Consider the following 24,291-nt stretch of genomic DNA (forward strand, 5'->3'; position numbering starts at 1 on the left):
ACATATGCTTGACATATAGTGATAGTAAAAATAAAAAGTTTGAAATATTCTTATTTTTGTCGATATTAAAATAGAAAATAAATATAATAACACGTGTTTTCGAATGAGAAATAAAAAAGATAGTATAATGATATACTGTAACCATTTTAACGTCATGGATCATGATGTTTTTTCTGATCGAGTTAATGTTGCAAGTTTATTAATCTGATTGTTTTTATTTACAGTATACATGCAAACTGCATCGACAAAACAATAGGAAATGTAATATTTTATCAGTTATAGGGGATATAAAAAGGACAAAAATGGTCGCAGTAATCACATTTTTTCAAAATAAAAATCAACAAAAAAGGAAAAGCTTGAATAGATATGACTGGGATTTTTCATTAAAAAAATTGTCAAGGATTCAAAAAAATAAAACATATTATTAAACATGTGCCAAAACTCATCAAATTTATTTTATTTCCCAAAACCTTTAAGTTGATATTTACGGTCAAAAAATATTTTACTTCCTATTACTTAAGGTAGTAAAAATAACCAAATCAAGCACATGTTGATGAAGATGCAGTAATTTATTGTTTTTCTGAAAATGCTTTCTTTGACAAACGTATGAAAATGTGAGGATATCCAATACGTAAAAGTTGATAATTTCTATTGTCATACGTATCTGAAATCGCCCAAGTCGCGAATGTTCTTTCTTTTCAAGGAAAACGACAAGTTCCTTAAATGATACTCATCAGGGATGCTTTGCAATCCAACTATGCTGTACAACATGTGACAAACACTGTCCACTGTATGAACGAAGCTGTATGGAATAGAGAGACGCCATTTATCGGCTTCTGCGCTGGAATTGGTGGACTTTGTACACAGTTCTGATTCGTCACAAGTTTTCTCTGCCTTTGTTAAGTTCTCTAGTCGTGATACTACACTGGCGTTGAAATCAATTTCAAGAAAATTGTAAAGATTTTTGGTCGACTCGAGCGAATATTTGGCCAAATGTTCGTACGAAATTGAAAAATAACGACTTGACTGTAATGATGAAGTGTGTTTCGCTGTAGTAAGATCATCGTATACTCGACGGCAAAACATTGTGGCATATTCTTGAGAGGTATCCTTATTCACCATACCGAAGAAAGACTGAGAATACAATGTCGCTCGTGGATCTCGTAAGAGATGAACTATCCTTAATTTTGGAAATAATTCTGCAAGAGGAACCAAAGTTGTCAAAGGAATGCGTATTGTTTTGATAATTATGTGTTTGGAGGTCAGACAGCTACGTTTCATCACCGGGGTGCATTGCCTTATTGCTGAAATTTCACTGGTATTGGTTGCAGTCCTTTTATTCATGCATGCAACAAATTCCTTTGATTTATGCCCTTTGTTCAAAAACCAATCAGAGAAGAAAATGAGAGGCAGATTTTCGAAATTACATCTCAATATATCATTCAGAAATATTGCTGCAAAATCAAGAAAATTTGTGTATGACCTGGAAGAAAAAAAAAGATAATCAGGTCATATCTTCATCAATTTTATACCAAATTATTAGACAAAGGAAGGAAGGAAGATCTATAGAATATTTTTAAAAATTGAACTGAATACAATGTTTTCGTCTTTTAAAATAAAATTCACCTCTTTTTGTCGTCAAGGTAATAAAATGCACTGTTATTTCTAAAATGAAATTGAACACTCCTCAGTGGTTCAAATAGATAGAAGACGTCATCGCTGGTTTGCAATACATCCCCACAAAACGACGACCCACTCCTCATATACGTCAAAATCACCACAGGCACGGGGCCACTCCCTAAATCATCACGAAACACAGACACAGACATTTATTTTTTCATAGTGTTTTAAATCGGTTTGGATAAAATTAAAAATGTTACAGAACATACCAGAATCCCACAATTCGGCTATTGGTTAAAATTGACAAAGAGAAATCGTTTAAATGTAAACTATTCTTTAAATATAAACCGAACAAAATACAAACAAAAACAAAGAAACAAACACAAAAACATATACAATATCAAATTTAGATAAATTTAAACTAAAAAAAACTTCAAATAAATCATAAATAAAATCATTAAGCAAACCTTTCTTATGGATTCAGTCAAGACATTCGGACAAAAAATCAAAAGAAGAGGCCCAGAGGCTACATCACTAACTCATCTAAGCAACATTAGTCATAACTCAAAGCAGCTTTATTGTATTAAATTACAAGTAAATAAAAAATCTTGACAAAATAGAAGACACTTTTGAAAAAATTTTCCTTTTTGACATCGCGATCCACACAAGTTCAGCTCTTCTAACTAAATGATGTTTGAATAAAACATAATTCATTTTATTTATATGTAAAAATTCAACTATCATCGTTACATCCCCCATCTGTGGATCTTGATTTGAACATACTTAAATCAACAGTACCTGAGAATGCTTCTACACTATTTTTAGCTTTTTAAAATTCAAATCTCTCTCTCTCTCTCTCTCTCTCTCTCTCTCTCTCTCTCTTTTTACACATTCTTGTCTATTGTGGTCCCATTCTAGAACCGGATACATTGATTTGAACAAACTTGAAAATACACTTCCTGAAGATGCTTACACTCAAGTTTAAGGTGTTATCACCTACATATGTATAATATTCTCTAATTTAACCCTCATTGAGGCTCCAACCTTTCCCTGGAATCATGATTTTTACAAACTTGAATTTAAACTACCTGATGATGCTTTATAACAAGTTTCAGTTTTTCTGGCCTTCGGTTTGAAAATAAAGATTTAAAAAATTCAATGTTATCCCATTTTTGCCCCACTCTACCCCCGGAGATCATAATTTGAATAAAATTGAATATACACCTCTTGAAGATGCTTTCACAGAAGTATCAGCTTTTCTGTCCCAGTGGTATTTTAGAAGGAGATTTTTGTTAAAAAGTCACCAATTTCTTCATAAAAGTTAATTATCACCCTTTGGATAAAAGAATAACTCCTTTTAACAAACCTAAATTCCCTTCACCCAAGGATGCTGTGTACAAAGTTTGATTTTTAAAAAAAACTTGTGATTTGGGAGGGTAAAGAAAGCATTTTTGGCAAATGTATTTCATTGTATACTAAAAAGAATAAAGATCAATGTAAAATGTCTTACTAGAATTAGTAAAAGAAAGTAATTTGTAAACCTGTCGAGTTTTTAATCCCAAGCGATGCCCTAGACTGCCGTTTTTTCAATGATTCCAAATATTCTTTGGTATAAGTAAACGCTTTGTCTGAAAAGTCAAGAGACCAGAATATAAATTGAGGAAGCACACAGTTGCAGTGATTGGATTCACTTACATTTTCATGTAATATGAAACAGTGGAACCAATTATTGCAGTCTTCCCTGTAGGAAGATAAATGTCTGTAAACCAATTTAAGATAGAAACAACAATGTGGAGTAGTTTATTGGTAATTATGACATTTTTATTTTATAAAAGCGCATCTTTTACGACATTTTCCTTTTGTTGAAAAACAATGGTCATTCTTGCAAATGTTTACTTTCCGATACTTACTTTGTGAAATTTTGTCGGTTTTATTTTATCGAAATCTGTATAACCTTTTTAATTTTGTTTTTAGGGATCATGGCATTATTAACCTGCTTGCTTGAATGCCATTAGTGAAATAACCTTCTGAAAAATTTGAAGTATCCAGTCAAAATAGGACATATATAATTGATGAAAACGATTAAAATTTTGGATAAGATGCCCACAGCTAGTTATATATTACTTTTATAGATTAGGTATGGATTTCTTGACAATGGTTACAATAAATATCCTTAAATGATCTACAACTGATGTATGGTTTGAATTTTTTTTTCTCCATTTTTTTAAAGCTAACGTGGGTTATGCGTTTTTTTTTTGTAATTCTAACTTCTGTACATAAACACCATAAAATCATTTAACTGTTTTATTAGCCCCAAATTAATTGATCAATACTTTATTATTGCTATTTATTACGTTACAAATAATCCAACTAAAATTTTCATAGATATCAATCTATTTAAGGAATGAATTTTATTTCTACCTAGTATGTTATACGATATAACATAACTTGGGGCAGTTTACGATTTATAAACCGCGAAGCGGTTTATAAAAAAGCGTAAACTATTCCAAGTTATGTTATACTCGTATAACATAGGTAGAAATTAAATTTATTCCTTATAATTTAATTTTCTATCACTAAAATCAGAAAATAAGGCCCATTATTTAGTTAAAAGATGTTAATTTGTACAAAATTTAAACGTAACGTCAAGCGGATTAATACGTTTCGCACGCACGTCGAATTGTGACGTAGACAAGTTATGTTATACGATATATATGTATTTGTTTAGCCAATCAAATGAGGCGTTACAATCAGAATTAAATTATTCAAGTTTATTTCTTGCCAGCTCGTCTCCCTCTCGGTCAAATACACGCATGTATTTGTATTTTCCTTACTATAATCTTATCATAGTTTCTCTTGTTTTGCATTTATAATTTGTATGTCATATAAGATATGTAATTATAATTTTGTAATGTCATTTTCATTATGGAGGGAAATAATGAATGAATGAAAGAACGAATGAATGAATGAATGAATGGATGAATGAATGAATGAGTAAATGAATGAAGGAAGGAAGGAACAGGAGCAATGATATTATGATTTGATTCTTGCAATTAAGATGATCATGATACGAAATCGTAGCAAAGCGTCAAGAAAATTGAAACTTAAAGAGAAAACCCGTTCTCCTCTTTTATATTTAAGTCATTTGATAACTTCCTTCACAAATGTCCAGCTGTCTCTTATTTTCTTTGTATGTAAATGCTCTTCTGTCAACTTTTATCAACTTTATGGTCGCATTATATCTTTTTAGCAATCATAAACAGCATCTCTACGTATATTAAATATGCTATGTAAATTAAAAACAAGATACGCATACGATGTGTTAACAAAAGGTCTTTATCGTTTGTTTCTCTTAAACAGCTTTAACTACGGATTTTATGAAGACATCTGTTTCCTCGTTTATAATCAAAAACGCAAAATTTGTCTCCGCTGTTGTTCCTGTATGACGCATGCAATGTTTTGAACAATTGAATTGACAGACATGCATGTACACTACAGCCAACGCGGATCCCGTATTTTCCCGCGACACCGTGATGGTGTTTTAATCCTTTCCGCGATACACCGTCGCGGTCTTGTCATCGCGGTGATCGCGGGGCCACGATTTTACCGCGATGGTGTAAGACACCGTAACAGGTGTGTTATCTGTATCATTGATTAAACCGAGAAGAAGAAAAATGACGCTGTTTTAACTATTGTTAGAATTTAGATAAAAATATTATTAGAAGAAAAATTCATTATTTTCTTTGAATTGTTTTGAACACAAACTTCCAGAAAACTATTGCTGCATGTATTTTGTTAATATTGTATAAGAGTCCCAAACATAGCAATGTATTACATGTTGGTATAAAAAAAACTAACTATAAAACTGTTAAAGACAAGCATACAAAACATTTTAAATTTCATTATGTAAACTGTAATCACCGAAGTTTCACCTAGATGAAGATTTTCTTTTTGTATCTATTGGTCGCAAATCTATATTGTTTTTACCGGCAGTGATAATTTTTTCTATTTTTTTAAGTTCTGTTCTAATTGTACCTTATACAATTGAACTTTAATCGATATTGTTTTTACCGGGAGTGATAATTTTTTCTATTTTTTCAAGTTCTGTTCGAATTGCGTTACCCCTTGATCAGCCGAAATCACATATTTGTAATTTTTTTAAAGATCTATAAAAGAAATAATCGCTTGCTTTTAATAATGATACTTGATCTTAAAATGTTTTCTTTAAGATTCAGTGATAACTTTGATGGTAGTACCCGTTTCTCAGCGGAACAAATCTGAAGTCTTTTGAAGCATCTTTTATAAGGTTCTATAACAACATGTTATAATCATCAGAATTAATTATAATTCAAACAATAACTACTGTAATACTAAAAGTCGAGATTCATAAAGACTGAAATCTACACGATCCAGTTTTAACATAGAAAGAGATCGTTAACGCTTTTCCGCATACATACAAAATCTACGTGTTTCTTTTAAAAAGCATTGTTTAGCTCATAACAATTTTATGTGCATTGTTATGTGATCGATCACGGGCTCGTAACATAAGCTGAAAATTTTTATTTTAAGTAGGCTCACAAAAAGGCACAAAAGTAGGACTTTGATGGAATCGAAGAACCTGTGTTATTCCTATTTAGATATGTCTTACAAATACACTTATGTTAAAAAAGTTTTTACGAATTGTCTATTTATTATATCAAATGTAAGTGTTTTGATAACAAACTTTAATTTATAGGATTTTACATGGTTTTAATATATATGTATGTACAAGTGTTTAGTATTATTAATGATAATAAGGAATATACAATTTTGTGTTGAATAATTGTTTCAAAATTATTAATAATTATTTCTAAAATGTTCATAGGAGAAACTTCACGGTCTACGTCAGATTTTTTTAGTTGTAATAATAAGACTGCACTTAAACGCTAGAATTGACTGTCAATACATATAATTTACGTATTTTTATACTTTAAACATAAAAAAGGATTAAAAAGAGAGGCAAATATAAACCGAAAAATGCTCTCTTTTCGTATTTCGTCGGGTTTTAGAAAATATCAATTCCAACACGTTTGTTTAAATGAAAAACATAAATTCCAAAATTAGCTGAATTTTGTTTTTTCTGTTTAGAATATTATTCAAAACGTATCACAGTTTGGTGTGTCTCGGATGTGAGCGAATTGCAATCGCCTTTAAACTGAATCTTACCATTGCAAAAGATGATGATGAAGAGGAAAATGATGGTACAACCAGTAATGAAAACCTTTCTTCTTCTGTAATAGTGAAAGGGTATGATAACTCCCATCCTCAGTTGCTGTCTATCAAATGCTACCGAATACTGTTTCACAAGCAATCTTATGTTTGGATCCGTGAATCGTAGTTAAAGGATCAATATCATCAATGTGTTTCTTTTTGATCGATATCATCAACGTGTTTGTTTTTCATACTACTGAATGTACCAATCGAGATACATCTTTTTAGGAAGCTGAATGGTCTGTCAATTAACCATCAAATCTACCTTTATTTGAAAAAAAAAATGAGTTTTAAGCTATTATATTATTATTATTAGCTAAACAAAAAATTCTACAAATATCCAAACAAACTACATGTAAAAGGGGTATTTTTTGGAGTGGAAGAAACGGGTTTTTGATATTAATACCGTGCTGAAAATTCTTTATGAAAGTAGAAACAAAATTTTCGACATGACTACAAGTTATATGAATTAAAGGGGAGGGAAAGTCAAACACATATTTTATTTATAGTAATAAAGTAGTTTAAATTATCACATGTAGTCATGCTGTTTAAAAAATCCACACATAATTAAGCTTAAATGCACGTCTGAAGTGAGTGAAAATGTATTTACTAGAGGCTGACATGATGTAGAACTCTTTTGTATTAAAAACAAAAAAAAAACAAAAAAAATTATTGATTTGACGTCATCTATTATTTTGGTTTGGTTTACATAAACAATGTGTACACACTGCTCTGAATTAAATGCTAACTTGTGCCTTTCTAGCTGTTACTCAAGAAATCGACTGAAGAAAATTGATAATGTTTAGGTTCAAATGTCAATCTAGATAAAGAATATATACATGTATGCATAAATGCATTATTATAAAATAAATGACAACTGTTAACCTCAAATCATTTAAGGTCACACGCGACCTATCTTTCATTTTTTCCTACATGTATCTCCACGATGTGAAGATTTCCACTTAGTAATTTTATAATTATGTTTTTATGTTATATGACTTTTTTTTATTTAGATATAAAGTATTCAACTGAAAATGTATAGTATAGGATTTTATTTATAAGCATTTTTAAAATGCATTTTGCATGCTATTTTAAGGAAAATGCGAAACATTCTAGCTCAGAAAAGAGCCTGGTAATGCATCCTGAATTTTTGGGAATTAACATGTTTAAATGTTAATAAAAAAAAGAAATAAAATATCAAGGAAAATTACATAAAATTGAGGAACGTCTCGTGTGTCCTTAAGGGGATGTGCGGCTATCTTGTACATTTGAGGATTAGAATGTTAACGTTTCTTGAACTGGCTTAAAATTGTTTCTGCCGGAAACTTACCAAAACTATTTCCAAAGGATATTGAAGCAATAAATATGAAGTCCTACATGTCATTTTATTTGAAAAGTATGCATACATGATCAGGACAATGCCTTTTTAATTACTTAGAACAGCTGTCGAACTGCGTTTTTTTTTAAGATTTAAAAATCGGGAGAACATAAAGGGAATCAATTTGTGTCCTCTCTACAACTATGTGTTGAGAAAAAAGTCTTAGCTTACTTGTTCAAGTTACAACTTTGTCTCAAAGTAGGGTACCCTAGTCTTAAAATTGGCCTTAATTCCTACAAGCTATATATGTCTGTGTCTATGGAGGTACATTGAAGATATATTTTTCATTGAAATTTAATGTATACTTTTTGAGAATGTTATTATTATGCGACTCATTACAAAGTACTTTGGTTAAGAAATTTCTCTCTCACTTTTTTGTTCAATTCAACGCTTATGCGGGCTATGAACTGTTTCTTCGGTGCTACATGTAGCTACCCTCATATACGCATTTATACTCTGTCCCGAGTTTTTGCTTCCACTACTTTTTGCTTGATATCAAACTACGTTCATCCATTAATATGAAAAATTTCCAGATTATCTGTTTTGAAACGCCCCCTCTAACGCTTCCGGTTTCAATACACATCCTAAAATAGAAAATCTACGGGGATTTTGCATTGTACCAGCCATTAATAAGCCCGGATGATAACGTTGAAAAATTGCGCGAGGTATCCTGAGTACTTCTGAATTGAGAAAAGATGTAAACATTTTCCATTATAAATCTCCTTAAGAAATTTGTTTTCATTCCTGTGAACTTTTATGAGTGAAAAATGATAATTGTTCAATAAAGATATCTTGGATATATTCCCTTTTATCGATTTCAACTGTATTTCTTTCACAGGTATGTGTAATTTTTATTAAAAATCATCAAAAAGTGATGGAAGCAATAACTTGGGACACACTATAACTTAATTATTTAATTAGCTCCCAATATCTAGGTCAATACATTTGTAATGGAAACAAATCATCTAAATGAAATAATTAATAGTGATAAAAGTTTTAAAATAATTTTACATTCATGTAACGAAAAAAAAAATATGTGAACAAACTTTCTTTTCTTATTCTATCGTCATTTTTGATATTCGAATTCCTGCATTTGTAATATATCAAAAAAAACAAACCTTTCTTTTATTTTAGTATTTCATTACATATCCTGACTAGAATCGATATCGGTACATCACCGACTATTACTACAATAACTCAACAGTGCATTCACCGTGTGTGTCTTTTATGCCATCGTCAGCTGCATTTTATCTTTTCTTTATTTTACTTTTAAGAGGGGAAGAAGAGTTTACATTAATAACGTAGTTTATCACATGCCGTCGTGCTGTTTTGAAAATAAACTACATAATTTAGCTTTAATGTACGTTTGAAGTTAGAGAAATCTTATTTACTAGAGGATGACATGATGAAGAACTCTTTTGTATTAAAAAGTAAAAAAACAATTAATTTGATGTCACGTACATCATCTATTCCACTCAGGTGGCTGAAAACCACAATGTTTTGAAGTAGTGAAGGAACATACATGTACAAGAAATTCACAGGCACCTGATGTTTAATTTCTGATAATAAGGTAATATAACCACTACCAAATAATACAACTTGCGTATTATTTTCGTAGAGAACATATATATTTTAATTATAAGAAAAATGTTTAACGTCAGGTGTCTGTGAAGAAATTGTAACTCACAAGCGTAAAAGACAAACATGCAAAAAATTAAAGTCTCACTAAATGACCCCCCCTCCCCCCCCCCCCCACTCATCGGCCACTCGTCGAAACTTTAAAAGATAACACTGTACCACAGCTGTGTTTTAATGACCATATTTGGTGTTTTCTTTTACAATATCATGGTTAACCAGTTTCCCAGCAGGACAAACTCATTCACAAGATTGAAATTCACACGATCCAGTTCTTACCAGATTTAAAACGATTGTCCAAATATGAATCTTCACATTCCTTGATCTTACAAGGTGGGTTTTTTGTGTTAAATTGTGTTAAATTTTTTTAAAAAAAATAATTCGTATGAAATCCCCGGTATACCCCAAAAAGACACAATACATACATGTATATGTTTATTTACATCTAGCGATCATTGCAGAAAAAAAATTTTACATAGCCCGTTATGTATTTTTGCAATGTCGCCACCTTCATTCCCGCTTGAATCACCAAAGAAAGCACTTTATTTTTAAATAACCCCTTTTATGACATGTTTTCAGCCCAACTCTATTTAGCAGTTCCTAACGTTCGTTCAAACAACATCTTTTAAATGCAATTTTATTTCCCAAACCATCTGCCATTAGTCAGTTTGTAAGTGTTTAACGCATAGTTTACCTTGTATAACATTCTGCTCTACATATTAGAATCATTTTAACAAGACCTTGGATTTTTTAATAAGAGCTTGGACAACTACCCAAAGTCCAAGCTCTTATTAAAATGGTTCTATATGCTGCAGTTTGTTTTAACATATGTTTTTGTTTTGTTTATTTTTTACAGTTTACAGTATTTTGATTACTGTTAAACTTGAATAATTGGTTTGTACTATATATGTATGTATGTATGTATGTATGTATGTATGTATGTATGTATGTATGTATGTATGTATGTATGTATGTATGTATGTATGTATGTATGTATGTATGTATGTAAGATGTCCATCTAAGTTTATTTGTTTTGACCAGGATATTATAATATTCTGATCGATAAACTTTTCAGCACATTTGTGAGTTAGTTTTAATTTGTGGGTAGGGAAAAAAGAGGGAGAGGGGGGCATACATCTTTTTAAACAGTATTTACATAAAATGTGTATACTTTAGTGCATGTACGAATACAATATGTTGAGGTGCATAGTAGTTAAAAATCAAGGCCTTCTGTTATTGCAGATAGGTGCATATTGCTCTTCTGGTTGTGTAGATTTACTCAATTAATACGTAATAAGAAATAATTAACGCTTCCTTTGAAGTTAGCGATCATTGCAGGAAAACAAAATCGTAATCCATCAAAAAATATCTACATTATAAACATCTTGCCAATTTTGTTTTAAATATTATTTGAAACATATCAATATGGTGTTAATTTCTCGAGAGAGAGAGAGAGAGAGAGTGAGAGAGAGAGAGAGAACTTTCCTGAAATAAAAAAGAGGTATGACATGTCCTATGTTGACAGATGTTGTACAACAAGCAATGCATGCATCCGTGGATCGTAGCCAAGCTAAACGGATCAATATCATCAAGGTTTTTTTTTCCTATATTATACTACATGTGTACTCCGTGAAACAATGCATTATTGATTAAATCAATTATATGTACCGTTCAATGAATTTTTCAAACTTTATTTAAAGATTTAAAAAGAGCATCCTATTATTGATATCAACCACATTCATTTGTAATTTGCCCCCCCCCCCAATATTTTAATTAACTCTCCTGTTATGCCAATTTATAAGCAAAGTAGATACTATAAAAACTATGTTTCTGTAGTAAAGAGTTTATTAACTGGTACCCATCTATGTTTGATTTTTGTGTCAGTTTTTTTTTTTCAAATCACGTTAAAACCAAACAAAATAGATATAAGATGTTGATTAAATTTTAAAAGATCTAAGAAGCATTACAGTTGTAGGAGGTCCTCAATATAAGAACAAAGATTACCTATCGTAAAGATAATGGTAATTTGAAAAATAAAACATTAACAATAGGAATCTTAATTTTCTAGTTTTAAAAATATGTAGGGTCTTAATGATATAAGCTAGCGTTACAGTGAACAGGTTTCTAAAGTAGCAAACTATATAATAATCAGTTTTATAGTTTATAGTCATTGGCTAAAATAATAATATTCCACGTCTGATTATGTTTAAACAGACGTGAAATGCTATTATCTTAGCCAGTGTGTTGTGCTTTCTGTCATATGTAATTATCGTTCCAATATGCGTGTACGTACAATAACTATGTTTTATATTTAACGGTTTTTTTTTAAATTTTATTAATCACTTAACTCTAAGTTTTCTTATTCATTTTAAAGGGGTACGTATATTTGCAAAATATTAGAGACAGCAGTTGTGGAATCTGATTAATAAAATGTGTGATTTTTCTTTCTGTTAACACTCAAACTATAATTGATTCTGTATTAGCAATTTGAAATAATATAATGTTACGTTGATTATATTAACATATTATGTAAGCCAAAATAAGGTAAGGTATGAATCTATTAGGTTATTACGTCGGAGAACAGACACCTACATGTAAATGTTGGAGACATCTGGCACCCTGACTTTACCAAACCCGATACAGACAATGTTGAGGGATCACAAAGGTAGTTTCTAGCCTGTGGTTTGAAAGTCTCCAGTTGTGATAACAATTTAGTTTTAAAAACACCTGATTAGCTCATAGCTTTGATTAAAAATAAACTCTAAAATAAAGAAAAATTTTAAGTGTGTCCCAAGGTATTTATGCAGCACATTTGGGCGCTTTTTAATACAAATACACTTGTACATGTGAAAAAAGTGCATTTGAAATGGATAAAAGGGAAAATATCCAAGATATCTTCAATGATACTTGATCATTTTATATTCAGGAACAAAACAGATTTCTTACAGAGATTTATAATGAAAATTGTTTAGATTTTTTCTCCATTCAAAAGTCATTTGAAGGGGAAATTTTGGGATTTTTTATACAATTGAATAAACATCGTTTGAACCCAGAGGTATTTATAAAAAATAGTATAATTGAAGAAGATGTACGGCATAAATATTTTGGGACAGACTAAAGAATCATGGATCGTTAAGGTACATCACTACGTGTAATAAGATCTTAACAAACAGAAACTGTACATGTATATCAGATGTTCTTGATTTACTAAAATCACATGTACGTACAAACAATTGATAGAATTAATTATGTACTGCATGATAAGAAAGTCAGTTTTTAAAAGCTCAGAAACAGCTCTTCAGTCAAATTTGCTGTAGTCGGGTGCGTGGTATTCTAATTGCTGCCATTTCCGCACATGCGTGAACTTGACACGCTCCGACCATTCAAGCTTAAATGAACAAAAAGTGAAATATGTTATTATTTGTTGTGCATGTTTCGTGGTACAAAAATCAAAAGTGTAATTTCAATTTCAAATTAAAACATTGAATAATTTCGAAGGCTCTAATATCAAAATATGAGCGTTTAATCAAATTTTGACCCATAGTTTTATCATTACCAGGTGAGATGGATATTTCATTAGAGCAGACGCCTTTTCGTCAACCTCCATTGTTGCAAAATACTGGAATTTAGAATACAAAAAGACTAATAAACATGTATTGGTTTATTATGATAAAAAGCAAAGATTATGAATAAAGGTCAAAATATATTTAAAAGGAAATTAAGTTTCAAAAAAAAAAATGTCATATCATGACACGTATACATTAACGAAAGAAAACTAGCTCCAATATAGGTTAAGATTGTATTCTGTATGTAGCATACAACGGTTTATGAAAATGTGTATCTTACCCAGTTCTCAAGTCTTTCCTTTATCTTATCAGAAAAAGACTTGGTAGAGAAGTGTCGCTGGGAAAAACAAAAAAGATCATGAGAGAGATGGAGATTGTAAATGTGTTTTGGTGGAGAGAGAGAGAGAGAGAGAGAGAGAGAGAGAGAGAGAGAGAGAGAGAGAGAGAGATTATTTACCGAGTAGCCTATGCTGTCGGATGGCTGGATGGCAAGGTCAGTGATTGGTTCTGTGTTCACCAGAGTTCCTGTTTCCTGTGTGGAGGCCTCGACAACTCCAGGCACCACCGTCAGAAAGACTTGATCATGATGACCAACAAGGAACGAGGAAGACTCATCAACAACCCATGGTAGAGGCTGACCCTGTGGAGCTATTTCCTCCAGACTGTAAGAACTACCCAGTCCGTGTAACACTCCGAGAAAGTCCTTCTGAGAGATAATGTCGGTGCTAGAGCATGTTTCACTGACAGGAAAGCCATTAAAAGACTGAAAGTCATAAGCAGCTTTTGAATCACAAGTGCTAGCAACCGCTGTTTCTTGCCCTGAATACGTTTCTGCATTGTTTATCTCATGAGAGGATGCGACAGTGTCCGTGTTGCACTGAGGCAGAGTTGCACAGGTTGACACAGACGAATCTGTCAAAGAGTCGGGAGACAGAGACGTGGACACACGGGAACGATGTCTCTTCCCGTCTCTCTTTTTCCGTCCAGTTTTCCTCCTTTTGGCCTACAACACCACAATATGAAAATATTGTTTATCTGTATTTTGATAGTATTTTGAACAAGTATGAAACTTGGATTATTTATTTTTAAAGTCAATAGTTGACGGCGCATATGACAGATATTATCCACCCATTTATGTTTTCCTTAATATGATGATAGAATATTGTTTTAATTTTATAAAAAGTTATGTAAAATACACTTAAAGCTTGTTTTTGGTTTTGATATTAATATGTAATAACTTTACATTAGGATGACACCGTAAAATTACGGATAAGAATATTGGCTGGCTTACGCCAAAATATCAAGTGTTGTGTAGATAATGATGAGGTCTAATATCTTATATACTAAAGTGTAATTCACACAAATAATTAGCAATACTGGTATTATGTACCGTTATGCCTCCTTCTACACAGAATTCATCAACTGAATGCCCCCGTTTCATTGTCAATTTTCAAATTTTCTCGCTCTGAATTTTTGCACGTCCGTTCGCTAGCGAATGGCGCCGTAACTATGAGACGTTGTCACAACGCAACGCCTTATATATAGGCATTTCTCGTCACTTATGGCAACGTCACATCAATTTCTGCTCTACTGTTCATTTTATTTTCATGTTTGTTTTTATTTTTATTTTTTTTAGCTAAAATAGTGTGTTAATTTTGTCAAATTATACCCATTATATTATTTATTGACAAAATTTAATTGTCTTTGAAACTTAAATAAAAACAACTTTACATCCCTTGTAACGGAAGGATTTCGATACGTATCAATTTGTCAACACGAGAAGTTGACACATTGAGTCAGTGCTGTCTTTTAACAAAATTATCTTACCATCGTGATTTGAGTGTAAGCTGCACATTATCCATGAAGTTAAACTCCAAATTCAAAATATTCCTTCGAAGTTCAGACTAAACGTTTCAACATAATGCAGCGTGACGTAACAAAAAGAAAACGCGCCAAATATACGTTTTCTGATACGTACGAAAATGTCTAGAACTCATACCAAACTATGCTATATGTGCTTTCTGGTAAAACAAAGTTAGTGTTCGCAAAAAGTGTTTGTATGTGCAATCATTACCTGAAAACATTTTCAGAGATAAATACCACTTACTGATTAATTATCTTAATTTATTTTTATTTTTTTTTAATAAAATGTTAATCATACTTTCAATTTAATCATGGGACTCGTTTTCTATTTCTATCATTTTTTTCACATGCAGATATAAATACCTAATTATTACAAAAAAAATACATATACATGTAATTTGTTTTTCAACCTGACATATTCCTCCCCGCAATTTATTTCATTTTTTTTTAGTAGATTGATTGTTGAATTGTTTTTTCATGAATCATTGACAAGGTCTTGATAATTACCAAATTTCCAGTTGCACCGGTTTTAAAAGACTCTCTCTCTCTCTCTCTCTCTCTCTCTCTTTCTCTCTCTCTCTCTCTCTCTCTCTCTCTCTCTCTCTCTCTCTCTCTCTCTCTCTCTCTCTCCAAGTCTGTAAGATATAATCGTTATAATCGTTACATGGTTTGTAGTTGACCTTATATGGTATATACATGGTCAGTAAATTCCATCTGCAATATGAAATTTACTGACCACGAAAAAACCATAATAGGTTAACCTCAAACCATGAAACTAGCAATATCAAGTAAACTCTCCTACTTACGAAAGCCGAGAAGGATCATTCGAGATTCGAGTTTCGAAATACGAGATTCGAAATACGAGATTCGAGATTCGAAATTCGAGATTCAATATCTAAATTAACCAATCAAATCATGGATCTTGTGCTGTAATCAAACAAGAGTTATGCCCCTTTTTTATCTTTGTTGTACGAGTTATCTAATGTTTTTGTATTTTGGAACTCTTCAATGTTTTCGTTGATCCAACGTTTTACCTAGTCGAAATACACGAGGTGCTCCACCTTCGTTTTCTTGATTTTGCTATCCTAGCCTGCTCAAAATGTAAGACTGATTATATAAACTCATAGTTATGAATATCTCTGTTTCTTAGATTGCTTTTTATGTGTAAATCAACTCTTTTTAATCGAACACGGTTTAATACTTTAATCGATACTTTGGCGGCCATATTTAAATGTGCTATTTATGTATATTTAGTATCAACAATTTGTTTTAAAAGTTTCTGGTATATTAATAGATCTTGAATTTATTAAGCTTTCTGAATATGTAATTTCTCTCTATTAACTCTTAAAGATAGCTTACTAGAATATAAATGCATGTGACTGTGTGTGTATTGTATGACATGGTATTGTAATGGTGTCTTTATTTGTGTTCTATTTTTTGTTACAGCCTTTTACCATATGTTGGCACACGCTTTATCAATAAAACTTAGAAGATTGTAACATTGCCTTCCATGGTTAACTTAGCTGTTCTTCTAACAGCACAGTAAAAGGATTTACCAGGTTTATGGATCCATTGAAACTCACATTACCCCATAAAGTACACAGTGTGATACAGTCAGCTTGAAAATGTCAACAGATAAACAAGAAGATAAGTCAGCAGACAAAGAAGAAACAGATGTTAAACGTGAAATTAAGTTTACAGAGAAAGGTTTAGAGAACTTTGAAACATTGTGTAAGGAAAATGGAAAACTTATAGACAGAGCCTGGAATTCTGTTGAAGATTCTATTCTTAGTATACAAGATAGTGAGAAAGATGTGAAATCTTTACGAAAACTCGACAATGACATTCGTGTTGTGTTTGAGGAATATACAGAAAGAGTCAATGTGTATGGAGAATGTTTACGCAGAGTTAATAATGAACTTGCAAGAAAAGAAGAAGAGAAACTGAAAGCATATTATACAAGAGCGTCACAACTTGTAGAAAACGCTTTAGAAGAAATAAAGAATTTAAGAATGGACCTGGTGGAAAATGCATCACATATTTCTACTACTTCAAGTTCAGAAAGAAGAAGAAGAGGAGAGCAGAAATTAGAATACCTGAAGAAGGAAGCAGAACTTCAGAAAGAAAAGCTGAAATTAGAACAAGAAGAAATTACCCACAAAGCGGAAGCAGCAAGAAAGAAACAAGAAGTAGAGATAAATCTGAATCTACTCAAACAAGAAAGTGCTGTGATGATGGATGAAGAGGACGAAGAGGATGATGTGTCGTTATCTGTTACAACAGACAATAGAAAGGACCGAACTAGAAGATATGTTGAAAACTTGAACTCACATGATAATGACATTGAACGTGAAGATGCAGACCTTCGTACTCCGATTCCTGCCGAAACTGTTCCAATTCCCACACCTTATCGCCCATCTTATATCCAGCGACAACATTTTGCAGACAATAGTGCAGCTCATTTTCCTGTTGATCCTCCGTCAAATACAGTTGAAATACAGAACACTCAAACCCAGATGTCATCTGCAGACTCACATTTGTCAGAGTTGACATTATTCCTCATGCGAAAACAGCTTGTTCCAGAAAGATTCTCTAATTTCGACGATAAAGTTGAATCGTATAATTCTTGGAAATCTTCATTTCAAAGCATTGTGGCTGAACTAAAAGTGTTAAAATTTGAAGAGCTTGAATTGCTCGTAAACCGTCTCTCAGGAAGGTCGAAGGAAGTGGCCACCAGCATCCGTAATGCCAACCCTGGTGATGCCGACCGTGCTGTCAAACTGATATGGGAACGATTAGACGAGATGTATGGTAGACCTGAACTGATTGAGTCTTCGCTGCGTTCACAATTAGAGAACTTTCGACAAATAGGTTCGAGTGAAAATAGTAGACTATACGACCTACTGAACATTTTAATCAAGATTGAATCGTTGAAAACAAACCCCCAGTTTGCCACAAGCTTAGCCTATTATGATTCATCTTCAGGAGTGAACCCCATTATCAGCAAGTTACCATACAGCCTCCAAGAAAAGTGGATCACTAGAGCATCTGCCCACAAAAGAACAAATCAAGTCCCATTTCCACCCTTTTCCTTTTTTGTTACTTTTCTCAAGGAAATGTGTGCTATAAGAAATGACCCTGCATTTGTGTATAACAGACCAGCTGTTCCTGCTAATAAGAACAGACCCGTACGTACTCCTATGGTGCAAAGTCGTAAATCAGAGGTGACTGACCCTGGACGAGTTGATCCGAACCGGTGTCCTTATCACAAGGCTGATCACAGCATACATGACTGTTATGGTTTTCGTGCAAAGCCACTTACTGAGAGAAAAAACTTTTTACAAAGCAGAAACATTTGCACAAGATGTTGTTTGTCAACCCAACACTTACCTAAGGACTGTCAAGTGAGAATTCAGTGCAAAATCTGCGGGTATTCCAACCATGCCACAGCACTACATGTGGATAAAGTTTCATCTTGGAGCCCAAGCATTCATGGCGGGGAGGGAATTCGCAACTCCTTTACACAACCACACTCCTCTGGACCTGTCCAAGCAAACTTACCTTCAACGTCCAAGGTTTCGACAAATAGTACTGTGACATCAAAGTGTTCGACTTTCTGCGGGGACAGATTCCAAGGAAAATCTTGCAGCAAAACCTTTCTTGTGGATGTGTTTCATGAAAACAACCCGAACAATGTGCACCGTATTTACGTGATCGTGGACGATCAGTGCAATCAGACACTTGCTTCACCCGAACTGTTAGATATCCTGAATATCTCTAGTGTACCTACCAAATTCACCCTAACTACATGTTCAGGAAAGACAGCTATGTATGGCAGAAATGTTCTCGGACTCAAAGTGCGATCTATTGACAAGAACGTTACTTTAGACCTTCCATCTACTCTCGAATGCGAGGACATACCTAACGATTTATCTGAAATCCCAACACCGGAGATTGCAGAATCCTATCATCATCTTAGTGTTATCACATCTAAGATTCCTGAGTTTGATCCAGACTCAAAAGTTCACTTACTGATTGGCAGAGATCTACTGGAAGCCCATCATGTTGAAGAGCAAATCCTTGGACCCCGAGGAGCACCCTTCGCACAGAAACTCGTTCTTGGTTGGGCCATTATTGGCGAAGTCTGTCTTGGGAGGATTCATCAGAGAACGTCCCTTAACGTGAAGAAAGTCTCAGTTTTGAATGACGGTAGAGTGACATGCAATGAACTTTGTCCGAATCTTTTGCATATCAAAGAACAGATTTCAACTTCTAACAGTTTAGTTTGTGCTCGTGACTTTCGGGGTGATAATGTATTCACAAAGACGCCTGACGATGACCAAGTTGGTTTATCAGTTGAGGATCGTTTGTTCCTAAAGCTTATGGACAAAACTTTCAAGAAGGACGAGGAAGGTTATTGGACAGCCCCTCTGCCCTTTAGACAACTTCCTGAATACTTACCCAACAACAAACCACAAGCATTTCACCGAGCCCAAATACTGCATACAAACTTGCAAAGAGATTCTGTTAAGAGAGAACAGTTCGTGACATTCATGCGTAAAGTACTGGACAGTGGAGCAGCAGAAGTGGCTCCTTCGTCTTCAAATGCAGTTTGTTGGTATCTACCGTTATTTGGAGTTCGCCACCCGAGAAAGCCAGAACAAATTAGAGGTGTTTTTGATTCATCTGCTGTTCATGAAGGTATCTCACTCAACAGCCTTCTTATGTCTGGTCCAGACATGGTTAACAGCCTATTAGGAATCCTACTTCGCTTCAGGAAGGATGAAGTGGCAATTACTGCGGACATTGAACAAATGTTCTACCGTTTTCGGGTGGATGACGACCATCGGGACTTCCTACGTTTTTATTGGTACAGAGAGAATGATCCTGACGACATCCTTGTTGAATACAGAATGCGTGCACACGTATTTGGCAATAGTCCATCGCCTGCCATAGCAACTTACGGAATCCGCAAGACAGTAGAGAATGCTGATGAAGATGTGAAGGACTTTGTGAATCGTAACTTTTATGTTGACGACGGACTCATTTCCTTGCCTGATGAAGCCAGCGCTATCGACCTCATGAAACGCACCCAGTCTGTCATGAAGTCAGAAGGTAGATTAAGACTACACAAAATTACCTCTAATAAACTGGCAGTGATGGAAGCATTTGATCCAAGTGACCATGGTGAACAACTCAAGGAGTTTGACGACGACGATTTGGTCCATAGAAGCCTTGGTCTCTGTTGGAACCTGAAAGATGACACATTTAGATTTACAGTGCCAGTGAAGGAAAAGCCATTCACTCGACGTGGTCTATTGTCAACGGTGAATAGTTTATTTGACCCCATAGGATTTATAACACCCATTACTATAAGTGGAAAGATCCTCCTTCGAGAAGCAACACCCCCTGGTGTAGACTGGGATGAACCCTTACCCTCCAGTTACCTTCAGAAGTGGACAGAGTGGCAGTCTTCACTTCAGAGCTTAATAGATGTCGCCATACCACGGATGTTATCGCACGTGTCTGTGAGCCTAGCCAAGACTGCTGAAGTTCATATATTTTGCGACGCATCTGAAAAAGCTATTGGAGCATCAGCATATATTAAAGTGGAAGATGACCAAGGCCGCAACAGCGTTAGGTTCTTGATGGGCAAGGGCAAGCTAGCCCCACCTAGAGGTCACACTATTCCACGCTTAGAGCTCTGTGGAGCTGTTCTGGCAACAGAACTTGCAGAAATAATATCCATACAGCTAGACATCCCATTGGACTCTATGCATTATTACACAGACAGCAAAGTTGTGCTGGGATATATCAGCAATCGTACTCGTCGTTTTTATACGTATGTGAGTAATAGAGTGGACCGCATTCTGAAAATCTCCACTGCTGATCAATGGAAGTATGTTCCTACAGACAAGAATCCTGCCGATTCCTGCACCAGATGTATCACTTCAGTCATTGATATCATGCAGCTTCCTTGGATAATTGGCCCACAGTGGTTAAGCAATACAAGTACCGGTACATCAGAATGCACTGGTACCTCGGAGTATTTTCCACTCATTGAACCTGATTATGATTCGGAAGTTAGGCCACTGATGACAAAGATCACCACCAACCATCTTTCTCCGGTGCCTGCTTGTCTCGGAACAAAGCGCTTTGAGCGTTTTTCTAGCTGGAAGTCTCTGGTTTCCGCAATCGCATCTCTTCAACGCATAGTTCGGAATCGACGCGATGGATATCATGACACCAAACCCATTAGCCAGTGTGATGCCCTCAGAAAAGCTGAGATTCTCATTCTGAAGGAAACTCAGCAAGAACACTTTACTACAGACATTAAATGCCTGGCCAATGGTAAACCTCTGGCAAAGAACAGCAGTATTGCGACACTTTCACCCTATCTTGATGAGAATGGGCTACTTCGTGTTGGAGGCAGGATCAATCGAGCAGCCGGACAAATACCTGCAAGAGAAGTCAACCCTATCATCCTACCTAAAGCTAGCCACGTTTCCACCTTACTTATTCGTCACTTTCATGAACAAACCAAGCATCAAGGAAGACTTATTACGGAAGGAGCTCTGCGCACAGGAGGATATTGGCTCATTGGCGCCAAACGATTGATTTCTTCTCTCATACACAAGTGCGTGACTTGTCGTAAACTAAGACGCAGTTTAGAAACTCAGAAAATGGCTGATGTTCCTACAGACAGGATAACCCCAGGACCCCCCTTTACATCAGTCGGCATTGATGCCTTTGGACCCTGGCAGGTGGCTACACGCAAAACTCGAGGAGGTGCCGCTAACAGCAAAAGATGGGGAATCATTTTTACATGCCTATTTTGTAGGGCAGTGCATATAGAAATTGTAGAGGAGATGTCAAGTTCTTCATTTATAAACGCCTTCCGTCGTTTCTTGGCAATCCGTGGCCCTGTGAAGTTTATACACTCTGATAGAGGCTCCAATTTTATCGGAGCAGCCGAAGAAATGAAGATGAATACAGTAAAGGTAGAGGAAGGACCCGTTCAAGAATTCTTGCGCAACTCTGGAATTACTTGGATATTCAATGTTCCTCATGCTTCACATATGGGAGGCATCTGGGAAAGAATGATAGGGATGACCAGAAAGATTTTAGACTCTATGCTACTTGAATCCAGATCCAAACCCCTCACACATGAAACTCTTGCTACCTTTTTATGTGAAGTCTGCGCCATTATTAATTCGCGCCCAATTGTTCCAATATCGACAGACCCAGAGATGCCCATGATTCTTAGTCCGTCCATGCTTCTGACAGGAAAAGTGGATTTCTTACCTGTTGTGTCCGATTCCTTGAATCTTCCAGACATCTATCGAGCGCAATGGAAGCATGTGCAGGTGCTCGCTGATATCTTTTGGCGTCATTGGAGGAGGGAATACCTGAGCATTCTACAAACCCGCCGTAAATGGAAGCATGAACATCGCAACCTGAATCCTGATGATGTTGTACTTATTCGAGATTCTTCGGAGCATCGGAACAATTGGCCAGTAGGCGTTGTCTCGAGAGTTTTTAAGAGTGAAGATGACTTAGTCCGGAAAGTTGAGGTTAGAACCATCCGTGACGGGAAACCTACCTTCTATACCAGACCAGTGCAAGAACTTGTCGTGTTGTTAGAGTAATAGTCTAGTCGAACCTTGTCATCGATTGTTTATTGTATTATTTTTCTTTACTAAATGTAATAGTGGTATCAGTAAGATACCAGACGGGGAGTGTGCTGTAATCAAACAAGAGTTATGCCCCTTTTTTATCTTTGTTGTACGAGTTATCTAATGTTTTTGTATTTTGGAACTCTTCAATGTTTTCGTTGATCCAACGTTTTACCTAGTCGAAATACACGAGGTGCTCCACCTTCGTTTTCTTGATTTTGCTATCCTAGCCTGCTCAAAATGTAAGACTGATTATATAAACTCATAGTTATGAATATCTCTGTTTCTTAGATTGCTTTTTATGTGTAAATCAACTCTTTTTAATCGAACACGGTTTAATACTTTAATCGATACTTTGGCGGCCATATTTAAATGTGCTATTTATGTATATTTAGTATCAACAATTTGTTTTAAAAGTTTCTGGTATATTAATAGATCTTGAATTTATTAAGCTTTCTGAATATGTAATTTCTCTCTATTAACTCTTAAAGATAGCTTACTAGAATATAAATGCATGTGACTGTGTGTGTATTGTATGACATGGTATTGTAATGGTGTCTTTATTTGTGTTCTATTTTTTGTTACAGCCTTTTACCATATGTTGGCACACGCTTTATCAATAAAACTTAGAAGATTGTAACATTGCCTTCCATGGTTAACTTAGCTGTTCTTCTAACAGCACAGATCTGAAACCTGTATCCTAGCAACATCAAACTGTTCTAAATAAAGATCATTCGTACATGCTCTTTCCTACAAATAAATGTCTTAATAGCTCTTATATAGTGGTTATAAAATGGTTAAATTAACATTGATGAATTAACCCCACACAGTATAAACAATTAAATTAGAAATAACACTGTTGGCTTTGCGAATCTAAGTGGTTTTGTTTGCCCTGTATGTATTTCCCCCCGAACAATTTTAACCCGAAGTGTATTGGCCCCAACTGTATAAAAATCGGCTCGCGAAGAAAGATCTGTTTAATCTAAATGTTTTAGCTATGAAACGAAACTAAAAAAAATAATCGACATGTCAAAATATAGGTAATGAAAAAGTTTTAAACCATAGAAGATATAATGATTTACAACCTCAAAGACAAAAATCCAGATAAGAATAGTGTATTGTAGGGTATGGCAATGCCATTGTCGATATGAGAGAGAGAGAGAGAGAGAGAGAGAGAGAGAGAGAGAGAGAGAGACGGACGGACAGACAGACAGACAGACAGACAGACACAGAGAGAGTTTTGTAGTGTCAAATTCAGTTTGATTTAGAATTTGAAATTGATTTGATTTGTAACAAGCATATA

The 24,291-nt window shown here is 34.3% G+C and overlaps 3 protein-coding genes across 3 annotated transcripts; 1 reads left to right on the forward strand and 2 right to left on the reverse strand.

Annotated features, from left to right (window-relative positions):
- Positions 1–431: 431 nt before the first annotated feature.
- Positions 432–7,497, reverse strand: LOC128156117 (carbohydrate sulfotransferase 1-like). Its single transcript, XM_052818131.1, has 5 exons — positions 7,434–7,497; positions 6,826–7,135; positions 3,162–3,248; positions 1,627–1,798; positions 432–1,483 (listed from the first exon to the last, which is right to left on the reverse strand). The coding sequence occupies exons 2-5, from the start codon at positions 6,920–6,922 to the stop codon at positions 655–657; spliced, it is 1,185 nt and encodes a 394-aa protein (XP_052674091.1). The 5' UTR covers positions 6,923–7,135; positions 7,434–7,497; the 3' UTR covers positions 432–654.
- A 5,575-nt stretch (positions 7,498–13,072) lies between these two features.
- On the reverse strand, positions 13,073–14,890 carry LOC128191351 (uncharacterized). The gene is made up of 5 exons (XM_052863421.1): positions 14,840–14,890; positions 13,907–14,452; positions 13,730–13,786; positions 13,440–13,502; positions 13,073–13,271 (listed from the first exon to the last, which is right to left on the reverse strand). The coding sequence occupies exons 1-5, from the start codon at positions 14,888–14,890 to the stop codon at positions 13,182–13,184; spliced, it is 807 nt and encodes a 268-aa protein (XP_052719381.1). The 3' UTR covers positions 13,073–13,181.
- Positions 14,891–19,028: 4,138 nt separating this feature from the next.
- LOC128156105 (uncharacterized) lies at positions 19,029–23,655 on the forward strand. The gene has a single exon (XM_052818113.1). The coding sequence runs from the start codon at positions 19,140–19,142 to the stop codon at positions 22,959–22,961; it is 3,822 nt and encodes a 1,273-aa protein (XP_052674073.1). The 5' UTR covers positions 19,029–19,139; the 3' UTR covers positions 22,962–23,655.
- Positions 23,656–24,291: the final 636 nt, after the last annotated feature.

This window comes from Crassostrea angulata, chromosome 7 (genome assembly GCF_025612915.1).
Source record: "Crassostrea angulata isolate pt1a10 chromosome 7, ASM2561291v2, whole genome shotgun sequence".
NCBI classification, from domain to species: domain Eukaryota; kingdom Metazoa; phylum Mollusca; class Bivalvia; order Ostreida; family Ostreidae; genus Magallana; species Magallana angulata.